General features: G+C 40.6%; 1 protein-coding gene across 2 annotated transcripts in view; it reads left to right on the top strand.

Annotated features, from left to right (window-relative positions):
* LOC141744590 (glypican-5-like) overlaps positions 1 to 5,547 on the top strand; it is a 387,960-nt gene extending 382,413 nt beyond the window's left edge. For both annotated transcript variants that reach the window (XM_074590881.1, XM_074590879.1), the window contains one exon: positions 1,838 to 5,547. In XM_074590881.1, the coding sequence (XP_074446982.1) occupies positions 1,838 to 2,040 (203 nt within the window). In that variant the 3' untranslated portion in view covers positions 2,041 to 5,547. The remainder of the gene's footprint in view (positions 1 to 1,837) is intronic.
* The last annotated feature ends 14,301 nt before the right edge of the window (positions 5,548 to 19,848 follow it).

The raw sequence follows: 19,848 nt of genomic DNA, 5'->3' as shown, positions 1-19,848 counted from the left end.
AGAGCTGAAGTCAGCAGGCTGGGATGATATAAGAGGCAGCAGAGAAATAGTGCCTTTACCGCAGTCGAAAAGGAGAATGACAGTGATGGAAAGGAGTCTAGGCAGTGTCAGAACACACCTATTTCCATGATTTATTCTTAATTTACTTTAATGACAGTCTGAAGGTTGTCCATTTTTCTTTAAGTGTCCTCAGAATACTGATATTTGCTAAACATTTAAAGCATGCTTTTTCTCCCCCTCCTTTCTGTTAGCTCCTTTGCGAGTTGGAATTGAAGAGGAGCTATGTTCACATTTTGCCCTAATGAATTACGAGCGCAGTGGCAGACTGCTCTTTTCCCGCTGTATGCCTTGCCAGCCAGCGTCCCTTCTCTGCAGTCACCCTTGAGTCGGGTCTAGGAATCACAGGCTCCTCTGGGATTAATGTTGATATTATGATAAAATGGAGGAATTCATTGCATTTCTTTTACAGTTAATACTGGCAAAAGAACAATGTGTGCTTTCCCAATACAATAGCTCATTTTTATTATCAAGTGAGTTTATTGATGGTTGTTCAGAACTACTGACAAGCAGACAATGATCTCAGATTGCATTTACATTTCTGGAATACTTTCCATCTTCCCAGTTTCTGCCAGGAACTTGCTTCTGTGATTCAGAGTTTTTATTTTAAGATTGGACTGTTGTTTAATCTGCATTACAAATCTATGCCTTTTGCTTTCTTGTGTATGTGCACTGCATTCATTAGTATCACAAATCCTTTAAGCTTGGACCTGAACAATTATTGTTAATTTATAGGTTCTTCCAGGTAGGAATTTGGTTTTTGCCAGGCACTTGGGTATGCTTTTACAGATTGACTGTAAAACCATCATCCCATCTTCGGATGAAATAGTGATTTTTTTTTTATTTTTTTTTTCCCCCACAATGCCAGTGGGGGGGCATTGAGAGGGTTCAAGGGCAATGTGATCTCAATAATACTTGCAAATAGCTTGGGAATGTCAAGATAAATGGAAACCCTTATCAGTCATTTTCTCATTTAAAAAAAATCTGTGTTTTTGCAATAAAGGACAACTGCTACTACTTTCTTATGAATCTACTCCTTTATATAAAAGATGCCCTGAATTGCCCCAAAATACATCTGGAGGGAGGAAAAAAACCCAAGTGATACTGTTCCATACTTTAAAAACAAAAAATCTTTGTACTTGCTAGGAAAAACAGTGAAACAAACTTGAAGCGTTTTCTCTTTGTAGCCACTTTTTTGCCCACATTGAAGAACAAGGCATATGAGACACCTATGTATTTCCTCACATCTGCAATCTTTCCTGCCAGGTTGTCTTACCATATCAAGGGTCGCAGCTTGCTTTAAAGCCAGAAAGTTGACTATTACACCAAGTCAATATGTTCTCCGGTCTCCTCCTGCAGCAGCTCCGCAACTTGATGGGTGTTTCACTGGGCATGTTACAAACCCACTCAATCCTGACATGGTGTTTTAAAGCATGAGGCAGTTCCCATCCCAGGTGAAACTGAAGGTACTTCCTGTGAGAGAAAAACAGGTTCTGAGACCAGCCACCGCAATGCAGAATGCCTATTATTCTGCTCAGGCTGTGTCTACAAGGAGACAGTAGGGCAGGCCAGTGAGAGAAGACTTGTTGAGCGAAACAGTGGGTGCTGAGGACCCAGCGCCCACTCTGGGTCCAACTAAAACATTAATAAAAGTGCCCCATCGCTCTCTATACATCGTTCAGTTATTCAGACCAGTGTACGCGTTCCCACAACAGACAGAATTTAAAGCCACTATTTAAAAGATATGTGATTAATCTTACGTTTACTTTCATGTTTTCAGATATACTCAAGGACAAGAAAACCCATCCAGAAAACAGAAACGAACCAAAACCAACTGTGAAAAAGATTGACACCACAACCACCACAAGCACTGTCAAGTCGTCCTCTAAACACAGCGTAACTGGAAATGGGAGCAATCCAGCCCGGAGTTCCTCACTTGTTATTTTAACAGCACTAGCAGTTCTGTGGCGTTGTCAGCAGTAGCTGCGTTGCCTTGCAGCCACTACGCAAGCGTTTCTGTCACTTATACCTACAGCCTTACCCAACAGAAAACAAATTTAAGTGGCTCTCTAGTTTATATGATGTTAGAATAAATAGAAAACGATATGCTGGAGTTGGCAGATACCGTGTCGTCACTTACAGTGTCTGAAGATAGCCTTTGACAAAGCCCACCCAAGATACAGAGGGAATGATGACGAGGGTCTGAGTAGCTTAAATTATGGGGTAGAAATAATTGAAAACACAGAAACTGTATATGTGTGTGTTATTGTTTTTCTCAATTTTGTTCACTGGAATTTGACTGGCTGGTTTTGTTTGTTTAATTTTTCTGATAAATTATATGAATGGTCGGTCTTCAAATTCAAGCCAATACATACTTTATTTTTCTAGTGAACAGCTAACAAGCTATGTCTACAGTTGTAAACCGTGTTAAAGTGAAGTACTCTCTACCAGCTTGATGAAATTCCTAAGTGGTTAAGAAGATCAAAGCATGTTTGAAACTTCTTTTCACTATTACTGTTTAGATTGTAGGAAGCAGCATAAAAGCATATGGTGTGTCTAATATATCAGTATAGTTGCCTTAACTATGGAAAAAATTAGAAACACTTTGTTTACTGAGGGATATAGATAGCGAGTTTCCCTGCCCTGCAAAATGCCATGCTTAAGCATATTCTCAAGGCTTACTGGATGAATGTCCAGCAATGGGAAACATAAATAAGCATAATAATGTTTTATCCAGTTGAATGCAGCTCTGTACAGAGAAAAAAAGGATGATTCAGTTCAAACTTTGCCTATGTGATGTTAAAGAGAAACCGACTTAAATTTTGTATTTCCCAGAGATACAAATTATTGGGAACTCCCATTAGACACTAACTAGATTTTGTGCATTGTGGATCTCTGAAATCAACTCTGTTTCATGAACTGTGTATTATTTAATTACATTTAATGTTTAAAATTTTGTATCATGGTAGGTGTAAATGTAAAGCAATCTGAAATCTAGAACACTCTGTTACGCATCACCTTGATTGCTACCCTAGAAAATGTCAAAACGTGCATTATATTACAAGGCTATTTCTTTTTTAATGCATTTTAACTTTTTGGATGAAAAAGTACGATAATAACTTCTAATGGGTTAAGACTTAATGTGCGTTTTCCAACAACTGTTTACAGTGCCATTGAATATATATATATACACAAACACAACTGTATGAATACAGCGATTAATATGATAAATATATGAAACATTAGAATTGTTATATTTACTACATTTCATAACTATTACAACAGTTTAATGGCCATTTTCATGTTGTAGACTATTATTATGTACAGTTTTCTAAGATTTAATGTAAAACACTTGCCTTTGGTTTTTTGTAAAACATCTCTTTGATACTTACGCAGCCACTGACGTAACTCAAAAGAAGAACCCCGTATCTTACTAATCAACTTCAGGCATTTTATCAGCAACTTTGATTATAAAAGACAGCCTGACTCAAAGAAGGTGCCATGCTCCAGTATTACTACTGGATGTCATTATATAGAAAGTGGCAATAATACAGAACAAGTATACAATGAGTGAACAAAGACTTACTAGTGTGTTTTCAGATAGTATTAGTGAACATGTCTAATTATGTTTGCAGAGGTGGGGCTTGAATTTTGTTTTTAATTTGGCCTCTTGGATCATATTTACAGACATAAAGGTATAATCAGAACCATCGACACACCCAGCTGCAAAGGAGGTGTCTCTGAAGTGGCGGCAGCTAAGTTGTCTAAAAGAGAATTCAATTTTAATGTTGAAAGGAGGAGATAAAATGGAAAAGATACTTATACTAACATGAAATATTTTATATTTGAATTCTGATTTTTAAAAATGATAACTAAGTAGTGCTTTCCAGTCATATCAGTGAAAATCAGTTTTGACCAAAAGTACAAAAATGACTGTCCTGTGTTTTCCAGGGTTTGTGAGCTGCATCAGTCTATTGAACCATAATTAAAAATGCTGGTTCTTGTATTCATTTGTACTGCCCTTTGGAAAAGTGCACTTTTACCTGAGGAGATGTGCGAGTCGTGTCATTTGTACAGTGAAAGGACACTGTAATTCACTGCAGCCTTAAAGGATCAGTCGAGATGGCTGCTGTTAGATGGGTTGGTCTCTGTGCACACACAGAAAGGTACCTCAGGTGCTGCCACCACCAGCTCCTCGGGTAATACCAATCACTGTGGCTTCACTGAAGCAATTCAGACCTGTTGCTTGTGAACCTGACCCCTAATTTAGCGTTCTCACATGTAAGATGCTCAGTCACCATTCAGGCAAATGCATCTGCGTTGGCACACTTAAGTCTCCTTCAGGATTCCTATGGATAGAGCTGGGGTTTCAGGGCTACCACAAATATCAGTTGTGCAGCTTGTAGTTTTCAGTTCTTCTCACCTGCAGAGATGGAACTTGAATGTCCAGACTTATGTGTCTTTTTGAGGTCTTTTCTGTAAAAGGTTTTGTGCTTCTAGCTTGGAGCTAAAGGCTAGCCTTGTATTCAGCCGTAGCAGAGGAAGTTGCAGAAGCCCTGCAGTAGGCATGTATGGAATAACTCATTGTTTCTTGTTGCTAAATGTCATAATCTTGCCAAACAAAAACCTCTGAAAAATCAAGTGCTTGAATTTTGTGTTTAGTTGGCAAATATTTGTATGATGTAGTATTCATGTTGCGAGCTAAAAAAGACAACCCTTTTAAAGTTTCTGGAACAAAACTACAACAGGTTGAAACTGTGGGGTGAGATAGATTCAACTCATTTCATTGGATTCAGCCAGTATTTTAATAGACACAAATTGTTATGGAACGAAGGAAGAGACTGCAGAGGACTCCACACCTATTAATCCATTTCACACCAATATACTTCTACGCTGTAAGAAGAGTACTGGTCAAACCGGCATGAAATACGTTCATAATGTGCATCAGAAATGGTGCAGCTTTAAAGGGCAATGCAGTATATTTTTAGTGATCGTTTAGGATTTTTTTTTCCTCAGGATCAGTTGCATTTACATACTAAAAAGAGAGTATTTTCCATCAAACAACAAATCTATACCAGCAAAGGCAAAAACAACTGGCTGTGTCAGATAAAGGAAGTATTTCAGGTGAATAAGATACCTGTTCTACAAAATCTTACTTCGTTATCCAGGACACTGTAATTACGATGTAATTACAAAGGTCTAAATTCAAAATACCTTCAAACTTGTTTATGTAATCTCAGAGTAAAATAAGGCACTAGTCTAAGAGCATTGCTGTAGCTTTGCCTAACAGTTATGAATTGTATTTAGCCACTGCTTTTGGAATGTTTATTGTTTTGCTATGACTTTCTTTTAATATTTTGCTGTGCCAGCATTTGTGAATGCCAGCGTTGGAAAATAACTGCTGTCATACATTTGTGAGTAAAATCAATCTGTAATTTTCTCTTGATAGCGATGCAGGCTTCTTACCAAATAAGACAAAATTGCCGTGGGCATGCAGTCCGTTCTTAGTGTTTCACTGCTCTTTGGGCTCCAGGTTACAGCAGGTTGATGTTAAGAGCTTCCTCTGTCACTGGTCCCCTCCCTGGCTATGAAAGCGTCAGGGAGGAGAGTGAACGTGGGTGGACAAAAGCATGTGTGGCTGCGATGTGCCAGCACATGGCAACCTCTCGCTGTCTTCTCTGAGGCCCTCAGCCGAGTGTTCTCAGCTAATTTTCAAGCAGCTTTTACACCTCTCCAAATCAACGCATGGAGACTGGCCAGGCAAAGAGCCGCAGAGAATCTAGAGACTGCATTTACAGGCAACTTCACAGACACCTGCTATGAATTGCACTTTCTTTGCAATTTAGATGCTCTACAGAATCTGGCCTCTCATTTTCAACCTTGCACTTTTTTTCTGGCTTGCATATTGCCAGCATTATGCCCCGTCTTCTAGCACGCCAGGTACTTCGTCACTGCATAAGGAATTGTGATTCTGATCTTTCACTCAGTAATGAACCTTTTGAGGTACAAATATCTGTCAGAGCTTGATAAGGGCAACACAAATAATCATGTCCAGCTGCATTGACTTCAGAGGCTCTGTGTATGGGTATCTGGCTGTGAGATGCACATCTCTTTGATCTCTGAAATCAGATCTGTATTTAATATATCCCAATTTCCTTTTGTTACCAAGACTGCAATAATTTTTAATTTGACTCTCTAATCCTGTATGGGTTTTCTCAATATTGTCCTAATGGATGTTATACGCAGACTTCATTTTAATGTTAGATGAGCCTTTTTGCCCTGATTCACTGAGCCGTTCTTATTCAGTATTACACATGACTAGGTTTAAGCAAGATCTGTTCAAGTGAAAGGAGCTGAAACACACATTAAAGTGAGATACTGAGTAGGACAAAAATCCAAAAAGTCCCTATGTTCCTGGATTTGACTTCACATTAAACAGATTTTAATGTTTAGCTGAAATTACAATAAAAATACCATAATTAGCATGGTGTCAAGGGGATTTCAGCCTTGTATTGAAAATCGATAGAGTCTATCCATTTTTTAAGTGGGAATTAGTTGATATACTTGCTTTCCTCATGTCTCTGCGTATGGGTGAATTTAGGTCTGTAGAAGTAGGAGACATTCCTTAAAATGTATCCTGCACATTGAGCATCACAGCGTCATAGGTGCTTAATGTTGCAACTGGCCAAAGGCATGAGACATTTATTTTCATTTATAGCATTTCACTACTTACAGTGCTTCTTGCAATGACACGTGGCATGTGTGTTAACGAAAAGTGCAACACCTTACAGTCAATATCATTATAGCTGTGACATGCGTTAGTGAAAAAGAACATGATAATGTCTTCTTCCCATTGCCTCCGAAGTCTAGAATTATTCCCAACACTGCATTCTCTTCTGGTTTCCACTGTCACTTTCTAAATAGCTACATCTGAATTGTATTAAATATTAATCCACCAAAAAATAAATACTGGCCAAGAGATTGTAATAAATAGAGAGACAGTAAACTCAGAAAAGTATCCTGCATTTAAAATAGAGAATACTCCTTGGTAAGAAATCCCTCCTGGACTAGAACAACTTTTTAAGTCCCTCTCCTCTCTCCCGAGTCATCACCATCCTCCTTCCACCTCTTGTGCTGTATGCCCAATATGAAGCCTGCATGCACGAGGCTGCTGCACTGAATTCTGGGAAGTGAATTAAAACTATTGCTGCGTAGTGACATTTTCAAGTATCTTGCATAAAGTGGGCCTCCTTTTGCTGGTTATGAGGAATGCATTCCAACTGCGCGTGCAATTACTTCAGTTCTGATTCAGTAAATAGCCAGAGTTGCTGCAGCTTTCAGAAAAGGCTGCTGGATGCAGACCATGAAGCAACACTTTTGTGTTGCTCCCACGTGATTGAGATCAGACTCAGTCCTTAACATAGACTGGCTTAGACACTCTGCTTATTATCAGCACTACAGTGATTTCCCCCCATGAGAATCACGTCATACTCTTTTGAGAGACGGACACATAAAAGAGAGGCCACTGATGCTTTCATGAGTTGCATAAAATACTTCATTAAATAGCCAGTAACAACCACGGGTGGTTTTTTCTTTTTTCATTTCTGTGCAGAAAGCATTAATACTACCTTGCAAAATTATGCAGTTTGCACTTAATCATTTCAATTAATCTTTAGTAAATTACCCAGTACTTTGTAATTATAATATTTGCAGCTAATTTAGTGCCATCCTAAAAATCAGTCGTTGCATAATATAAGCAATTAACATTTATTCGGTTTTTTTTCTGTTGCAGGGGGATATATAAATTATCCTCAGTGGCCTTTCTGTACACCTAATTAGCACCTGTTTGAATTATTCTACAGGCTATGGACATTTCATTTGAAAAATAAATGCGTTGCTAGTTTTGTGAACTCCTTGCAAACACACAGTTGTAAAAATTACTTTTCAGGGGGATATGAAAACATGTTTTCGTATGTCTTCTGGGTTTATGAGCTAGGCTAGGCATTTAGGCAATTACATCTAGAATAGGTACTGACATTTTTAATGCAGTTAAAATGGAAATAGTCGGATACCTCTTTCCCATAATTAAGTTCAGTATTCCTGATTTGTAGCCTGGTTTATTCAGTAAACTAAAATGAAAGCAATAAGACATCAAGAATATAGATCCTAGTGTAACTTTCACATTTCTGTATACGCATATAGAGTTAGGAAGTTTTACTAATCAGAGACTATCAAAAGCATTGCTATGCTGCAGTGTCAAGGATACGATGTTAAAATTGTGGAAATTAAACCAGATTGCTTCAATCTCATAAGTAAGCTTCTAAATAAATAGTAATTTTCTATTTAAATGCACAGTATATTGAGGAAGAGCATTTGATCTTTCTAAAAAGCAGAAAAAGCAGAAAAAAACTTTCTAACAAGGATGCCAATATCAAATATTTACAACCTCCACACATATGAAATTGGGAAATCAAAAAAGGGTTTGAGACTTTTCTGTGGGTATGAAATGTTGCAGCAGACCCTCGGCTCCTGTAAATCAGTATCGCTCCTTTGATTTCAGTTTAACTATTTACATTTACCTCAGCATAGTATCTAGCCCAGAAATGTGAATTCCTTCCCATCTTTTTGCAGGTGCAGAAAATCGAAAGTAACTGCAGCGATTACAAAATTTGCACAACAGTTTTACATTGCCCAGGCCACTGATCAGATAGTATCTCCATGCCTGAAAAGAAAATCTGTAACACGTGGGGTGCTGTAAGTCTTCTGGCATTTTCCCTTTCCAGGGGCACGGCGGGGGCCTTCTCCAGAAGCAGCTGGTGTGATTTGGGGCTACAAGGAGATATTCATACTGTGAGTATCTCCTAGGGTAGAAAATCTTTCTCAGAGAAGGTTTGCTGATACAGATCAGGCCTTGAGGCAGATGAAGTTTGATTTTTCTGTTTCATGTTAAAACGTAGGATCCAGGTCTTAAACTGGCCTCAGAAACTAATTGAGACTCAGCGGAGAGAACTCATCGTGGCTTTGATGTTTTCAGAGAAGCTTAAGCAGCAGAGAAGGCAAGTGGCTGTGTGCTGCTTCAGCTGAAACCTGCGTATCTTTGCATTCGGTTTCAAATAAAATTACCAGTGAGTTTCAGATTAGTGGTGACGAATTTATGAGGTACTGTAGCCTGATGTTCTTCTATGGAGAAGAAATGAAATTACCTCCTAAGCAGAAAGAAGACTCTTTATATAAAATAAAACTAACGCTAAACATCCAGCTTGAAAGGAAACCAAACCAGGATGTTGGGCCTGGCAGAGATGTAGAATTATCACTACATTATCACATGTAGTGATAATAGTGTCAGAGTCCGCTTGTCATGCAAGAGGGTATCCACCCTCTGTCTCTTTTGGGGGGGCTTGAGAAAAGCTACAGTTTATGGCTCAAGGATGACAAATCATTTACAGGCAAAAGTTGCAGACAAGTCCACAAAGCGATGAAGAAAGCAATAAGACATTTGGTGGCCTCATTGAAAAACGAGAAAAAGAATTTAACTGAAATATTTGAGCTTTGGCATTAGGGATGAACAGCAGTTGAAACCTGCTCCCAAAACACTGCAGTTGCGTATGGGAGCAGGCTAATGTAGCAGCAATACTACAGAAAATGTTTATTGTGTCCCACATACAACAAGAGGGGCAGTATTAGAATAAAAATGGAAGACAGTCCACTAAACCTTGCATAATACAGCCACTTACTGTACTTTGATATCAGAACTAATACAGTATGAATGTTTACAGTACACTGGGGTAGAAATACTAGTAAAATATGTGCTTTGTCATTTAGCTTTTTTAATAATTAGTTTGTGGCCTCCTAGTCTTTTTTTAGTTCATTTTATTTTACAGGAATGAATAGGCCGCTTACATTTGTATTTTACATTAGTTGCATCACGGGCTTTTTAAGTTCCAAAATAGATTGGTTTTGCCCTAGGCTGTATTCAAGCTCTAATAATTATTTCTATTTCTCAAGCACGTGTTTTATTTGCAGTATATCTGCTTATATTTTTATTGAATAAATTTGTCAGTTTTCTTCAGTTTGTTTTTCAGCATTGAATATGATAAAGACAATTCAAAAAAGCAGTCTGAAAACAATGTCTTAAAAGAAGAACAAGGCTACTTTGAAAAGTTAAAGTGAACAGTGTTTTGTAAAGGACAGTGAACTATGAATGGGAATAAAATTAAGTAACCCACAGCAGGAAATTGTTGTTGTCTGTTAGAATTTTTGTATTTTTTTCTGAATATTTTTCATCATCTTTGTAAGTTACAAAGCTGATAAAATCTTAAATAAAAATATTTTAATCTGTTCAGATGATGCTTTGAATAAAGGATGCAGACCTTGAGAACTGCTGAGGAACTCTTAATATTTTGGTTGTAGTCTGGCAAAGAAAGGTCTGTTTCTTCAGCACGTAACTACTTTCTTGCTCTTTTCTTTCTTGCAATAAATACAGTGAAATAGAAAGGTGGCTACCTGCTCTTCTGGGAGCTCTTAATGTTATTGAAGAGACACCATACTTGCAGCAGTCTCCCGGGTAAATGCCAGCATACCTCCACACAACAGGTAGGACTTTTTTCATCAAACTTCCATTCCTACATGAACAATCAGCTCTGAGTTCTCCATTGACCGAGGTCTTGCAATAACTGTGGGCCATATTAAAAGTCTTGCCCTTGGTTTTGGTTCGGATGGCATTACTTTTCCGTTTTCATATAGGCCAGGGTATTAGAAAAAGGAAACTCCCTGCTGTTAGCTTAGCCTTTTCATCACTTGTCAGTTATGAACTTTGCAGTTTCTCTTTTGAAGGGGAAAAACCCTCATCCGATATTTTTCTGTCGGATGCTGATTACTGTGATTGTGTCTCTACCATTTCCTAAAGTGACACAGCAGAGCCCTTTCCTCTCATAGGCATTTGTTAAAGCTACTTTTCATGAGCTTCTCTTCACTTCTCTGTCAAAACAGCTGCTTTTTTCCTGCTTAAAAGTTGGTGGGAAAGACATAAGCTGTTTTATACCTTTTATTTCCTGTTTTGATAGTATTTAGGAGTTCCTCTTGTAGTATTCCTGAATGGGTTGAATTAAAACTATAGGACAGACCACTGAACCACAACAGTATTGTGAACAAACTGTTCCTTTATTGTGTTTAAATGACTGCATACCTGCTGTCTATCTATCTACCTCATTTTTTCTCACTCATTTTGTTTTCTGATTGCATGATGATTTGAGCGTTCCCTCCTAAAGCATCCATGATTCCAGCTTTCCTCGATTGTTTCAAAATGCTTCCTATTTGAGGTCTGGGAATTACATACGGCTCATCTCGCCATCTATTGAGAGTGCTTTTTGCTAATATATTCATTTTTGACCCAGCTCCAAAGATAATAGCCAACAGCTCTTCTCTGCCGAAGCTAGAGGAATGCTTGTTCTCTGAAGTGCTGCCTCATAAAAGCCTTTTAAGTTTAAGGATTTCACATTCATCCTCTAATTAAGCAGGTGTCTAAATCTGTGAAGCTGCTTCATTCTGAAATCCAACCTGCCTCCACTTCAAAGGATGTTGTTTCTTTTCCCAAAGATGTTTTAAAAAGTGCTTCTTTGACGGTTCAGATTTGTAGGGTTATTTAAAGGATTTGCCTCTCACCTGATTCAGTACTTATTTTCCAAAAATACACAGAATACATCAGATCTGATGAGATGCCTTAAGGATGTTCCTTAATAGTGGTGCTGGAGTTCGTATCTTTGACTGAAGATCTTTAATTGCATTGAGTAACTAGCCCTTCTGCTAGCCTAATGCCTGAAGTGGTTGCAACTGTCTATAGTCCCTTTGATGCTCCTCCCACCAGAAATCCAAATCTTTCCTCGTGTTTGGTTTTTTTGGTTGATTGGTTTTGGTTTTTAGCAGTGTGTCAGTTTGCCTCTGAAACATGTCTAGCATATGATTTGTCATACAGAAACCCTGGAAAAAGAGTGGATTAGCCTAGTTTGTCCCAGGGGTCCCAATACGGTGCAGCTCCAAATACAACCACTGACTTACCAGCATGATGGCTTGCCTACGATATTGAGAGAGGCAGTGTGACTTTAGTGTAGGAAGTCTTCCTACACTTCGGCTTTATATCTGAAAATAAACAGTCTTTTTTTGGAAAGAATGCTTGTGAAATCATTATTAACCCAGGAACCCAACATTAACTACCACCATCCTAAAAGAGCAATCTGAAAATACTCCTGCTTGTATAAGACGGGTTTTATTTGTCTCCAGGGGGAAAGGGTGCAGTGTGCCTCTCAGCCACAGGGACCCATATTTTCGCCCAGGGGTCACAGTGGGTCCTGCAGCATGCTGCCATTCCCTTTTTCAAGGTACATGCAGATATTATGGGTGCTTCCCAGGTAGCCCGCAGGGCATGAAGCAAGAGCTAGAAGTTTACACTGACTTTCCTTCATCCAGGAGCAAAAAGGGATGAATTAGGCCTGAAACAACCCTTCCGTTTCAGAGCTAACCTTTCAGAAAAAGCTCTTTTTTTTTTTGTATGACCCATTATTTGTTGATTCAGGCAAGTGCTGGGGCAGCAGGAGTCTGCTCCCTTTATTGTATTGCACAAACTGTTATGGTGTCTGCCCTCTGTTTTCTCAGCCAGAAGTGAGCAGACTTTTCTAGCTACAAAATCAATATTTTTCATTACAGAGTAACTCGGCCTGCAGAACCAGAAAGTATCCTAGTCCGATTGGGTCTCAAATGTGGATTTCCGCAGATCTTTCAGGAGTTACAAACTGCTAAGAGTGGCCATGGTTTTGCTTTTCCCTGGAAAGCATCCATGTTACCGGCACACCTGGTACGCACTGCTGTGTTTCCCTGATGCATTCAGCTTGTGGTCACCACCTATTACTTGTCTTTCCTTTCTCAGTTCCACCTTAAATTGGATATAAACTTCTTGAGACACATTTAGTGCATCAATTTCCTCAGGGCATTTCTTTAATTTAAGGAAAGGTACAGAGACTCCAATTAACCTCAGATGAAGAGACCCATAGTTCATTGTCTGTCTGGGAAAATGAACCTCAGGGAACGGTACTCTTACATTGTAAGTGCGTGTCAGAACTGCAATCAGAACTCATGTTTTTGGCTCCTACTTTGGCATGTAATCTATTAGAAGAGTGTGAACAAACAAGTTCATTAACCTCCCAGAGCCTTAATTTTTTCTCCTTGCAAAGAAGAAATTATATTTACCATGGGTGAAATCTGAAAAAAAATCAACACAAATTAAGAACATCAGCATGTGCCAACTTACTACACAGTGGTAACAACCCTGATCTTTTCTTACAGGCAGAACAGTAATTCTCAGAAGTAAATGCACTAGTAAATACTGACTGCCTGATGTTACTCACAAGATGACGTTCACACCCGCAGATAGGCAAGTAACTAAGAGTAGCAGGCAGAATCTTGGAATGTGTTTCATTCGGACGGAGAGACGTAGCAGCACTTCCAGCAACAGCAAGATTCAAACCCGTATTGACTGAAAAATCAAAGTGCCACCTGCTTTGTCCCAGTAAGCAACTACATCCAGACTGAGATGCCCTAAACTATTTTACTGATACTGGAGTAAAAAGCGGCCCCAAGATGATGCAGGGCACAGCTATAGGGTCGTTCTCCATTTGCCTTTCTTGCATGCTGGTAGCCAGGAGCCATTTCCAGCCCTCCTATTACTCAGTGCTCAGCTACACCTCAGAAATGAGGCTTGTCTTGCAAATGGACACAGCAGTGCAGCACAAGACCTGCACTATTATCCATTTCTCTTTCTGTATATAGACACCTAGTTGTGCAAAACCACCTGTGTGTATCAGCAAGTCTCTTCAGGTCTTTAAAGGTTTTACAAGAAAAGCTGGTTCATCTAACAGATTCCAAAGGGATGGTGTCACACAGCAAATTCAAAAGGGAAAACCATAATTCCTTGCCACTGAAAAAAATGGTATCTTTGTTGCAGTGAAAGAGCTTAAGATGCACCTCAGTCTCCCATTGCTTAGGCAGTTCCTTGGTACACATTGCTGGGCACATCTCTTGCTCCCTGGATGGTAGAGGGCCCTGGATTCTCACAGAGTGCAAGACAATAGTGCTTGCTGTTGCCATGTTATGGTTTTGTTCTCCTGAAAAAGGACCCAGAAATAACTTGTGGCCTTTTAAACAGCTAAGAGAGCAAAACACTGTAGAACGTTTCATACGGGCCAGCTGCAATGGACACTCCCCTGTGGATAACTAAGCTTGTAGTCCCCAACATATCTAGGACTTGCTCTAAGAAAAAATAAAGAATATTTCTGCTAGCATTTCTGGGGGAGCCAGACTGGGACACAAGGCTGCAGAAAAGTTAACAGTGGCTGAGTTATATACTCTAGATTATATATGAGGGCTTAATTCATTGCTTATTGAGAACAAAGCAAGGCAGTGATTTAATAAATGATTTTAAGGTGCTTCACTTTAATGATTGTGTAAGACAGTACTTCGTGTTGTCACACGAGCAAAGGTCCGTGAACTGTCAGTCCTCATTACTTGGGCAAATGTTCTTTTGAGAACTCCCAAACGACTTCATGGTACATGGAAATGCGTACATGTCCTTAATGGTTATCTTCAAAAATCAATAAGCATAAAGTTTAGAAAGAAGGCAAATCAGTAGATGGAAGGAATCATAATTTAAGAGATGCGAAAAAATGAAGAGCTAAAAAAAAAAATAAAAAAAAAAAGCTGCATTACTCAGAGTTAATCAGCTTGTCCCAAGAGAACAGAGTTAAGCATTACAATTCCTGAGTGGACCGGTGGCCCATCTCAGTCTAAAATAACCTATCCCAGAGAGAAAATAGAAAATACGAAGGATAGGAGGAAAGTACAAAAAAAACCCAAGCCCATAAAGGAGAATAATGGAATCAGTCATGCATTGGGTACATTTCATCTGCTCTGTGACACTGGATTTGGGGTCCCCCAAATAAATATACATCCTTCTACCATCCTGTGCACTGCACATTCCGTTCAGAGTTCACAACTTTTTCCTGAGGCATTGCAAGACCTCAATATTTACATTTCCATTTATCATATTGAACTGCTTAGCCATTTTGAATCACGCTCCTAGATCCAAGCTGTCTTCCAAAAAAAATTTTTTTTATTCTTATATTCAGAGTTAGAATAACAGCAGATACTCATTAACCTTTTGCATGCTACTTACTAATCATTATATCTTTTTAATAGTCTCTCATTAAAATAATCACTCTAGATCTGTTTTCAGTTCTCTAAGAGGAATTTCCTTCCTTCCTGTCTCTTATCAATGTTTAGCACCTGTCTTTGAACTCTGGTATCTGCTCTACCTTTTCTTTTCCTTCCTAATGGGAGGTCTAGAAATTAACAAAGTCCTTCAGGAGGGAGAGCACTACGTACTCTTGGTAGTAGTCTTAATTCAGGTTCCTAAGCAGGGTCCTAGAGTGTATGCACAGCGAGAGTAAGGCAGGTAAAATATTCCTTACACTAAGCAACAGAATAAAAGAGGTGGATTTTTCCCCCCAGTTGTAAGCTGTTCAATTTATGAACACCAAATTCCACATAATTTTTGCCCTGGATTTAGCCTCTGTAACTATCTTGGAGAGGAGTAGAAGAGAAAAAAATGAAAGAAGAGCAGATCATAATAATAGAAAATAGCAATCAAACTGCACAAAATCATCTTTATTGCTTGGATTTTTTTGTCCTGGATAGGGAAAAAAATAGGTTTGAGTTGAATAAACTAAGCAGCAGGTTCCCAAATGTCATCCATGGAGCAAAATGGAGGTTACACTCTGACACCAGAGAAGAGTCACAGTTACAGTGCAAAACCATTCTCAGATTCTACTCCCGTTATTGCCACCTTATATGATTACATATGGAGGAAAATTCACAATCAGTCAGGAAAATTCATGATACTCAGAAAAATTCATGATACTCAGAAAAACATGAATTGAATTCTTTGCCTATGGTATTGAAGGGTAAATGTTTTCCCATCAGACTGCTAAGTATTGGGTTTAGTCCTGTGTTAGACTTCACCTTTTCTTTCTTACCTTCACTGCAGTACAAATTATACAGAGGAACAAATTTATTATTCCACTCAGAGGGAGCTGAGAGTACACTTAACAGCTGAGGTGGAGGCTTAAGATTTCTTTAACCCATGTTTTATTGTATAAAGAACACTTGATAATGACTGTGCTTTCACCAAAGAGAGCCTATCCATGGGAAACTGAAAACTGGTGCCTGTTGGAGCTTATGGCCTTTGTGGATGATGACTAATTGATCAATGAAAAAAACAGATTACACAGTTAATGAATAAGTAGGTTTTTTCCTGCCTGGGACCTAATAAGAGAAGGATCCCCAAGAGTCATCCACTAAGGAAGAAACGAGCAGTGTATATAGTATAATGATGTGAATTCAATGCCCACCCAATTTACTTTAAAATGTATCTGTGCACATCCTTTGAAGATATCCTCTGAAAGGAATTCCTTCTAATCTGTCATGTTCCACTGGGGTTGGCAAACATCTGTGTGTGCAGTGGGGGAGAAGATGGGGGGATTTATTTTATCACGTTTTCTTTAGTGAGGTTTAACCTTCCTTAAAGTCTTTCAGCTTCTCTTCTTCTCCTAATGGCTTTCCTCACACATTTCCCTTTTTAAGCAGCCCTACTATGTGCAAGCATCCACATTTGACTTAGATATTTAATTCAAGCAATTTGTACTGAAGGTTACTCTAATGCCAGATAGCTGGACCAAGCTTGCTTCCATATTAAGGCAGATGCATGTACACAAACCCCTTTAATCTTGCTTCTCATCTTTCTACAGATGCCCTAATGAACAGTCATTGGCAACATGAAAACTAATTATTATTGGTTTATCTTTTGCTCCTTCAGCAATAAACCCTCGTTTGCTACCAAAAGGCAGAGATAACTCCTGTAAAGAGGTCAAAAAACCCCAGCAACTGTTGAGTTGATTTATTCCCAGATAGGAATGAAATAATTTATTTGGAAGTAACTTATTGGACAGTTGCATCATGCGGCGTTTTCTTTCTTCTGAGAGAAGATAGGAGATCATGAACACAGAGAGAGAGAGAGAGAAGATATCCAAGACAGTAAGCAATGGCAAAAAGACTGGACAAAGTAAGAAAAAATTCAGGGGAAATGAAGGTTAGCGGAGGAAACAGGAGGGAAAAATGATAGCGGAAAAATACCTACTAAACTCTCTGATTTCCAGGACTAGGCTTGCTGAGCTCTTTTCACACAAAATCTTGAAAAACATCAATAGTGACTGGAATAATTAAAAGGAACTTAAATAAAGCAGGTGTACAGATGCTATTGATGCTTAACAGGAATACAGTTTAAGGCTGCTATACATAAAAAACACGTTTAGAGAGTTTGGCCTACCTTGCAATGGTCTCCTGCGGTCCTCTCCTTCGAGTGACTGTCAACTGGAGAAGAAAAAGGTTGGTTTTAATGACAGTTTGGGGCTCAAATATAGATTAGACTGGCTTCGTCGCACCCTCCAAAAAGGTTGCCTGTCCCTAACACACTGGTGTCTGATTTGCACCTTACATGGAAGTTTCCTTGCAAAGCTGGACTTCTCTCATAGCTACTGAAGAACAATTGCAAAGGAGAAACAATTCAGTTAAAAGAAAATGTGTGTACACAAGAGCCAACAGAAAAGCAAACACTGAAGAAATTAAGAGACATCACAGCAAAAGAGGAGAAATACACTTAACTTTAAAAAACAAAACAAAACAAAGAGAAGCAGGTAAGTTTTCCCTCCCACAGTACTGAAGAGATTTCCGAGATTTCCTTCTCCCATGGAGTACTTCATGAAAGGTATGCTTTGATTTTTGTGGCTTCTTGAAGTATTACGTTCTATAGATTAAAACCATCTCCAAGGACAGGTGCACACCCCTTCCAAGACACCAATATTGTGCATGTTTCAGGATGGATGTTTACACCCGCTTCCCTGTGAGCTGGGGAAGGGAAAGCTTTCCCTCCAAAACCCAGCCCTGGCCCGCACGTGGAGGGTTAGGCCATGGTGAGCGCCATCGCTGCGTGGGAGCCGTCCCCAAGGGACAGGGGCCGGGATGTGGGGCCGGACACAGCCCAGGCACATGGCCCCGGGGCCCTGGGCTCTCCAGCCCCCTCATGAGGAGCAGGGCAGTCGCCTCGGTGGGGCAGCCATATCCCTACCCCCGGGGGCCAGATCACAGCTGCAAGTACAACTCTACCGCCCCCAAACACACCCTGCATGAGACACCCGCCCCCCTGACAGGCAGGTGGAGGGCAACACAGCCCCCTGTGCCACCCCCGTGGAGGGAGGGAGGTGAAGGCCTCAGGGCTGCTGGGCACCTGGAGCTCATCCCCTCACCTGCAGCTGCTTCCCCGCTGACGGGTGCTCACCTGGGGCTCGTGGCATAAATGGCGGCTGTGCCCATCTGTCCTTCCTCCGGCAGTGGGTTGCTGTCGGAGGTGAGTGAGCAGGGAGGGCCCCGGGGCCTGACGGCAGCGAGGGGGAAGGGGGGCGGCATTTGCCTGGGGCCGTGGCTGGAAGGACAGAGCTGAGGGGGCGGCAGGAGCCTGCCTCGCCTCAGCCCACCTCACCTTCTTCCCCCAGGAGCTGCGCTCTGGACTCCTCCTCATATTCCAGAGAGAGAGCGATGGAACTGCCCGGAAGGCAGAACGAACGGTGAGCGGGCGAGGGAGCAGGGTGGGGGGAGGCCATGGGCATGGGGGGCTGAGGGAAAGCCGGGGGGGCACCTGCGCGGCGCTTCCCGCCCGTCAGGTCTTTATGCACCCTCAGGGGTGGTTGTTCATCGGCTGGTTTTGGTTTGTTTGAGTTGTTTTTTCCTCCTCCTCGCAGTGAGTGGCACCTGGCTCCGCGGTGTGAGGGCAGGGGTGGGCTGCGAAGGCTTTATTTTGGGCCAGGGCAGCTGCCTGCCTTCCCCCCCTGCTCTCATGGCCGGCTGCTTTCTCTGGCCTGTCAGTCCAGGGCTGCTGCTCACCGGAGGTGTTTTGCCTGCAGAGTTTTTTTACCTGTTGTATCAGGCCACAATTGAACTTGGCCCATATGGTATCATGTTCTCAGCTGTCCAGGGCTTAAAAATAGCGCCATCAGGGTAACCTCACTGCTTTGTGCCGCTGCAGCAGATGATGCATGTCCCTCTGCATCCCTCAGCTCTGCCCGCCCAGCAGCAGGCAGCATGGCCTGGTGTGGGCTGCCCGGCATCCAGCCGGGAGAAGTCATCACCTAGCAGTTAGACGGCAAGGACATATGTATCTTTCCTCCTAATTACTTTATTGCACTCTACTGTTTCTTCTACTGGGAAATAACTGTACTTTTTTTAAAAAAAAAAAAAAAAAAACAACAGACCATTGTGCTTGTTCTGCTGTCCTAGAGGGCAGGAGGGTGACTCTCTGAGAGGAGAGGTTGCGTGTGGAGGAACATCTCTGCATTCTCCCACCTTTTTATCCCACAGTTTCACATATGTCTGAAAAAGCATTACTAGCAGAAATATCTCTCCTCGCCCCATGGTCTGTGAGATGTGCTGTTGCACTGTACTAAGGATTCCCCTCCTCCCCTTTTTCACAGACAAACTCATTACTTAAGCACGGGTAAAACAGAAGCATGAATAAATATAAAATAGTGTTGTGCATCGATGAGCTGTAAAAGCACTGCTGGGTATGCATGGTTCCAGCTCTAAACCTAGCATGAGGAAAACTCATGAATCAACAGAGGCGATGCTAAATGTCTCTCA

The sequence above is a fragment of the Larus michahellis genome, chromosome 6 (assembly GCF_964199755.1).
Source record: "Larus michahellis chromosome 6, bLarMic1.1, whole genome shotgun sequence".
NCBI classification, from domain to species: Eukaryota; Metazoa; Chordata; class Aves; order Charadriiformes; family Laridae; genus Larus; species Larus michahellis.
This window is presented reverse-complemented; position numbering and strand designations above follow the sequence as displayed.